Here is a 7,856-nt window from a genome sequence, read left to right as displayed (position 1 = left end):
ATAGATAATAAATTATAAAAAATGGTCAGAACATGTTTAATTAGTACCCACGAACAGAACCCGTTCTTAAGACCCCTTTCTCCGATTTCGAAAGAAAGGCAGCTGCTAAAGAAGTGCTAATGCCAACTACCATCAGTGAATAATATCGAGAGGTTAAATATGAAGTTAAAAGAAAAACAATTAAAATGCAATTTCGTGCAAATCCATTCCGAGGCGAGCAAATGCAGCTGCAACAAACTTGGAACCTGTTGCAGATGTCTATCCGTCGCTGGCCGCTCATTAAGTTTATTAATTTCTGATATCAAGACAGTTAAATTTAGTTTGCTTCGCATTTGTGTCGCCTGCCACACGCAACAGAAAGCGGTGAGCATGAGCCGTGACCAGTTTTCCCCGAAAAAATATATCCAAAAATACAAAACAATAAAACCCAACCCCGAGAAGAACATCTTCAACCCTTGCGGATGAAGTACGAGCGTTAAATTTTCAACTTGGCGTGCCTCACATCGCTTCTCCGCAGTCCATTCGATTTCTACGCTTTCTACACTCACATCTTTCCCGGCTCGCTGTGTTTGCGAACAGGTGTAATGATTTTTGGTTTTGCACCTTGACTTTCTGCTTCCGTTTCGGTTCGAGCGACGCTTGTCGATAAGTTTTTGGCTTGGGGTAATTTGTGTGCATTTACTTCATCGCCAACAAGCTTCCGTATAGGGTGTCCTTTATGTCTTTCGCAAGTTCCCCTGTTTCATCAGCCAGGCGATGTTCACATTCTGCACATTGGGTTGCTCTGACAAAGCAATCACTTTGATTTTACATCTAAATTATCTTAAAAATAATTAATTAACCTACCCGATTTTTTACGACGCTTGTGGTCTTCCGATTCTGCCTTAACACAGTGGGCCAGATAAAAATGCAGCAATGGCACCACAATTAGCAATTTGGGAAACGTTCGCCAAGTAATCCGCATTTTAATAATCTTCCTAATATATCGATTTCTAAATATTTTTATATTTTTTTGTATAATTTAAATTACAGCCTACTTTTTTCATTTAGGAACACCCTGTACCGCCTCCTCCTTTTTCTTAATTGTTAACATTTTTTATAAGGACTTTATTACCCAAAGACTCGGTAAATCAAAAAGGAATAAAGCTGCGAGAAAGTTCGACATGGTTTTCAAATAATACAATATTCATATGAAAATACTATTAGTAATGCATTTTTAATTATATTAATATTGCTTAAATTTTAACTTATACTTTGTTTATATTTTGAACATATATATTGCTTGATTTTTGTTCTATACCCAAATCATTACTTGCAGTGTAAGCCACGCCAAAAAGGATATTTTGTAATATAACCGCAAGGCAACTTCCTCAATATCAATCAATACGCTCGGCTATATTACCAACCCCTTGGCCATATTCTTGCCATGGCTTTCTTCATAAAGCATATTTAGTGTGTAATGTGCGTTGTCCCCGAAACAAAGTTTCCGTTTTATATTTACTTTTTGGTAAGCTGCAATTTTCAGGTGTTAGCCGAGAGCTTCCAGGCAACTGGCCATCGAAATTCAGCTCAACCCTTTCATTAAAGAGGAAACCAAAATGATATATTTAATCCGTTCGGTCCGTTGGGTCAGTAAAGCGTATGCTTGTCTCGGAGCCACGGCGACAATGACTGCGAATGATAAACCTGATATGGAACACACTTAAGGGCTCAACTTGGGTAATCTGCAGTTTGCTCGAGTAGAAACAGCAGCTAAAGCAGCGCCAACCAAAATTAAAACTGCAGGCAACTCAGCAGCAGATCCGAGGGGTATAAGTCTGCATTGTGTGGTATATCGCCGGAGATATCGTTTCCAGATCGTTTCCAGTCGTGCAGGTGGATTTCTCAAGTGGCTGCGTCCGCTTTCTGGACTCCGTCTCCGTTCCTCTCCCTCTGTCTGCCGCTTCCCGTCTCGCCACATCGCTCTGCGTCAGCTGATTCTCGGAGCAACTCGCAACTTCTCGGAGGTAATAGATACATCTGTACTGGGCTCGTTCTTGATTCGAAGTGAAACAAGTGCATCTAAGAATAAAGGGTTGGCTTGAGGACTGCCAGATGTTATTTAAGAAGCCCAATAAAAATAAACTGCTCTAACACTTCTTCTGAACCAGAAAATAGAGTTTGCTAGACGAATTGGAATTTTTCTAATATTCCAAATACACATCTAAAACAAAGATATATAAAATAAACCTTAAAATAGACACATTAAACTTCATGTTAAAAATACAAGATGTTTCTTCATATACTTTACAATAACCTACAAATCTCCACATTTTATATTAAAACATATAAGAAAAATGATTACTTTAATGAGTTTGTCGTAAATCAATTCTATCGCTTTGAAATTGGAACCTAGACTGATTTCTTAATTTTGACTGACAGATTCATCCCCCAAATTCCGCATACGTTCCTCTTTAGCGCAATCCGAATGTGATATCCATAAAAATGTCTCCCAAAAATCACCAAAAAAGTAGTAAATGTCAGTTCAGCGGAGACACGAGCCCCAGAATCCAAAAGACTAGTGGCATTCGTCATTGGCATTAAGCATGCTTGCTTAAGAATTTCCACGGAGATCCTTAAGGAGTTTCCTCCATGGCGACTGCAACAGCAGGGAGAATTGCAATTGTGTGTGGTGTCAAAAGTCGCACAGCAATCCATCAATTTAACAGCCATGGAAAATCAACACAATGGCCAGCAATTGTATGAAATATGTCAGTCAAAAGAAGAAAAAAATAACTCGGAGCAGGACAAAGGACACAGTAGTCGTCACAGTTTGGGGTGGAAGTAAGAAATGCCAATGCGAATAAGGAACAGAATGATTTCCTTTTCCTTTGACTTCTTGGCTTGTTTTCAGGGGGAACAAGATACCACAAAGGAAATACTTACATTTATACGGAAATGTGTGTCCTTTGTGGCATGTTGAGCAATGTTAACACACAGTAGTTCGGCAAACTTTAAGCTGTTCAAACATTTAATCAAAGCAGCTGGCTCCAATGTCAACAAACTCTCACTGTCCTCGGTTTTTGGTTTTCCACCTTTTTTTGTATCTGTATATGCCTCAACGCGTGCTATATGCCCATATGCCCGGGCATCCAGAATGTCAACTGCAGTCTGTGTAATTAAAAACCGATCGCTGCACGCTGATCATTTATTTATGCATGCCCCAAAACCCAAAATCAACTTTCAACCTGCTGCTGCTGACCAGATTTTGATTGGCTTCGCGGCCCAAAAGGCAAAACAAAGGCACAGTAAAATAAAACCAAACCTTTTTCTGGGCAGCCGGTGACCATCAGGCTTCATTTCGCGTCTGCTTCCCATTTTTTCGTACTTGCTTTAATTTTTTGCAGTTTTTCGTGTGTGGCATGAACGAGCGACAACATGCCACAAACATTCCACACGATAAATAAAAGCAGTAAAACTTAAGCTGCTCCTTAAAGTAATGTTTCGCCACGCTGTCTTTGAATGCATATAATTTTCTTAATGTCGATTAAATATTATGGTAGGGTTAAGTTAAGGAGGGCAGAAACCCTTTTTAAAACAGAGGTATTAAAAAGTTTACGAAAAATGGGGAATTTAAAGTATGATTGCTTCTTGTCGTGTTTCATTGCATTTTAGGAATATACCTCATATTCACATTAAAAGAAGAATAAACAATGACTTTTACTAAATATTTCAATTATACTTTGCCTTTTTAGTTATATTGTAAAGTTCGAAGATACATATCTTCCAAAAATGGATAAAAAAATAGGGTATTATATTAGTTTAATACTGTGTCAGAAGATGTAATTGTATGTCATATATTTCTGAATATGCGACAACTATTGCGTTTTAGATTAATTTAGTCGAATTCCCCAACTATTAGATATCCGTGACTAAGTTAAGGGAATACTTTGTTTTGTCTCGACAGCTTTTTGATGTTGAGGGCGTGTCCAAAGTTGGCTATACAACTTAAATGAAGAAACTCAACCGTTTGTCGGCGTTAGAGTAGGTATATATATGTATGTTCAACCCATTTAAACAAATTCTGAAAAACTAGTCCTACCCAAAAAAATTAGTCTACCAGAAATTTAGAAAGATGAGAGTGACATATACCTATTAACCATTGCCACTGCTCATTAGCCCATCAGACATTGGATATTTTGCATAAAAATCGTTTAAAGAATCCAGCTACGAATACAAATAAGCAATAATCAAACGAGAGAAAATCGATGAATATCGCCAATGGGTATTGAAATTATTTGAACGCTTTAAAATCGTTGGCTGTTGGCCAACTCTGAGAATTCTGTGAAAATCATACCTTGGTCAGAGCATGATTGGAATAAAGATTTCTATAAAAATTGGCAATGCAGCAGACCGATTTTCACCATCAACGCAGATACCATAACCTACACATCCTTGTCTAGAAAAAGAATACATGGTCTGGCTGTGTTGTGATTGCCACCATTTTGGAGGAAACCCAGAGCAGCTGCCAGGTCAGGAACAAAACAAAAGTAAATCTCTCCTGAATGTTAAAAAAAGGAAAAATCCATTTGGGATTTGGCTGGTGCAGCCTGTTGCACTCAGGATGCTGCTGATCCTCCGGCTCTATCCAAGTACCTGCTGCGACCACCAACTGCCAGCCCTCAGAGATTGCTTTCATTTGTTGCACATCCCTACTACCTACTGGAATTTTGAAACACCGAAGTCCCCTTGGCAATCTGTTGCTCTTGCACATGTCTCTTATTCCCGTCGAGCGTAAAAAAAGGTGGCGAACCGAATTCGATGCCCGGCAAGGTGTTCCACTGACCATCCGAAGACTTGGAGTGATTTTTGTTTTCGCGGAATGCTCGATGCGATGAAGGAAAATTCCAGCACATGGTTCTGCATTTGCAGGGGAAGCCTCGATAGGAAATCGCTGTAACGAGAGTAGTCACTGTGGATACAGTAAGGCCTCAAGGTGTTCAGAGGATTGAAGTGGATTTCCCTAGGAACTCGTATAAATTTCTAAAAACATTCAACTTCAAAGGAACATGTAGGATTCAATGATGGAAAAATGTTCTTAAGTTAATGGAAAATGTCTAGTTCTTAGTGTCAATAAGTTTTCCTTTCTAATTTTTAAATTCTTCGAAACCAATAACAGATTCATTCAGCACTAAATTTTTTAATAATACCCTTACAAACTGAACATATATATACACAAAAATGTACACTTTTTAATTTTTCTTCGATAAATCGCCAATCTAAATCTGGTTGCCGCCCACAACCTGCTAATAAAGTTGTCATTTCTGCACGATTGAGCAGTTAGGCAAACATTTGCGAGCGGCTGCGCAGGGGAACCCCCCATGAGACAGCACGTAGAGCAAAATGGCCAACAATTACCGGCAGCAGCGTAGTCTGAGAGTCATTACAGTGGCCAGAGCCAAAGTTGGCCATAACAAGCAAGTGGCGCTCTATAATCACAGACCCAACATGGATCTCCATCGAGATAGAGATAGAGATGAAGATGGAGTTGCCCGCACTGGCACTCTAAATCAATTAACAGGCACATCAAAAGTGTTGAAAACTGGAGCAGGCGATGGATAGAAAAGTAAAGTGAGTCTCATGGAGAGGGGCCCATGGGAAAGTGAGGTGCAACCTGTCCGTCTCACTGGCAACTGACATTGAAGGCTAATCAGCATGCAAATAATGTTGCCGCCCCTCCGCCTCAAGATTAAAAAGCCATGTGGCAAGCCATGTATAGCCACCGTGAAGTGTAACATCGGGCGATGATGGAGGCTCTGGGGCCGGGCTCTACGTGATGGAGCTGTGTGGCAAACCAGTTACAGTTTCCGAGATTGCCCAGTTTGCCGAGTGAAATGAATTTGTTAACACCTAGCCAAAACGAGGCAGGCGTGCCACGCCAACCAGCGATAATTAAGTATGCGTCACGTTAAAAATCTGAAGGAGCTCCTCCTTCTCGTACGGATTATTTGCCCGGCCCATTAGCGGACAGGCGCAATATTTTGGTGTAATTAGGCCTTGTCCTCCCCTCGGACACGATGTCTTCATTAGGCCAGGTGTACTGGCCATCATCGTAATTGTAATGTCAATGGCATTGTTATTGTTATGATTGCGGCCCCAACTAGTTTGTTTGTTTGTCTCCTTGATTGGCATTCACTTGCCACATTCAGATTGAGATCTCCGGGAAAACTGTAGCAGCAGGTTTTTCACTTTTTCACTTTTATTTATGATGAAGATGTCAATCGCGGATGAGTGGTCCGTCAGTGTCGGCATTTGTTTGGCTTACCAATTCGCTTCTACTGCTAACTGGGCCTGTCAGCATTTGAGCCGCAATAGTTAGTGAGGGACGACTTTTTTCAGTTTTGCGCCTGGGAAAGTTTCCCCACTCACGCAGACATCAAATGGGGAGAGCTAGGAAAGTTATAGACTCGATAGCGAAATTTTCGGTGAGAATTAGGTTGGGCAAATGAAGAAATTGGGTTCTTAGAAAATAATTGCAAATAGAATCAGCAAATACATATTTATTAAGAATATTACCATGCCAATTTGTGTGTAATAACAATAAATGTTTTTAATTTAAAAGTGAATGCTTTTAGTAGCTTTAATTAAACCAAATATATTACTTTAAAGCTAGCTATGTTTTTAAATAACCCCTTATTATATATTACTTTAAAGCTAGCCATATTCTTTAAATAGCCTCTTAAATACGGCCAAAACTCAAAATGCCAACAGAAGTTGTTGAACTCCTACACTCATTACACCCAGCTCCCCTCTCCACCCTCTAAGTGGCTTAAACATTTCCGAAATGCAAAACATCAACGATAAACAACAACTTTTACGACCGAACTTCATTGAACGTTGCCTCAAATTGAGGAGGCGAGACGCAGACGGCGGCTACCTTGGCTCACACACACACGTGTACCGACTGCCAAATCAGAGTCAATCCCAGCCGAAAAAAACGGTAGTCCAGAAAGCATCTTGGCCAAGAGAAGGAGCTGCGTACGTGTCACCAAGCCACAAAGCACCACCATCGCACTCACGAACTCGGTTGTGCTGGGGCGGGCGATTGTCACCATTACCATTACCATTATTACCATTACCATTACCATTACCTTCTCCACTACCATTACAATCAGGGAGACGAGCGGCAGAGCCGGGTTTTGGGTTCAGACCGGGAGCTCGTCTTCAGCTCCAAAACTCCCGTCCGATTCGGGCGTGCGGCTATTTGATGTCAAAATAATTGTTAAGCCGGCGAGCAGCCCCAATTCTGAATACCCTTTGAAATCGGTATTTTCCGAAAAATCGAAATATATCAACAAACAATGCATTATAAACCAGTTAAATATGGCTATCAAAAATATAAATTGCGACACTATGTTGGTATTTAAAATAAAGCGGATCGTATCCAAATAAATAAATCTTGTTGTTTTGGATGTTAAATACAGATTGGTTCTTAAATAAAATATTTGCACTCTTTTGAAGGGCATTTGAGCTTCGTCCTTGCCAATACACCTGGAATTCCATTTTATTTATTTCATTTTGATTGTATTTTGGAAGAAGAGCTTCGTCAGCCTGGTTAGCCAGTAGATATTTACGAGTAGCTGTTGCACTGGAAACGTGACAAGCTTATGAAGATTTATGGGGTTCAGGAGGCAGGCGAAGACGGCGGCATTCGACATTGTCGCCATTTCCATTCTCACGATCGGTGTTCGATCGACAGTTCTTTATGGACTCCGCACTCCCCATAGCCGCCCACTTCCCTTAACCCACCGTGTTCCACTCGGCCCCAACAAATTTTGTGGATTTGTTTAATTTAAGTACAATGTACGTGTTATCAT

The 7,856-nt window shown here is 40.3% G+C and overlaps 1 protein-coding gene across 1 annotated transcript; it reads right to left on the bottom strand.

The window, feature by feature from the left end:
- Positions 1 to 208: 208 nt before the first annotated feature.
- On the bottom strand, positions 209 to 1,026 carry LOC120451938. Its single transcript, XM_039635959.1, has 2 exons — positions 847 to 1,026; positions 209 to 784 (listed from the first exon to the last, which is right to left on the bottom strand). Exons 1-2 carry the CDS (start codon positions 962 to 964, stop codon positions 717 to 719), a joined length of 186 nt encoding a protein of 61 aa, XP_039491893.1. The 5' UTR covers positions 965 to 1,026; the 3' UTR covers positions 209 to 716.
- Between the last annotated feature and the right edge of the window lie 6,830 nt (positions 1,027 to 7,856).

This window comes from Drosophila santomea, chromosome 3R (assembly GCF_016746245.2).
Source record: "Drosophila santomea strain STO CAGO 1482 chromosome 3R, Prin_Dsan_1.1, whole genome shotgun sequence".
Lineage (NCBI taxonomy): Eukaryota > Metazoa > Arthropoda > Insecta > Diptera > Drosophilidae > Drosophila > Drosophila santomea.
This window is presented reverse-complemented; position numbering and strand designations above follow the sequence as displayed.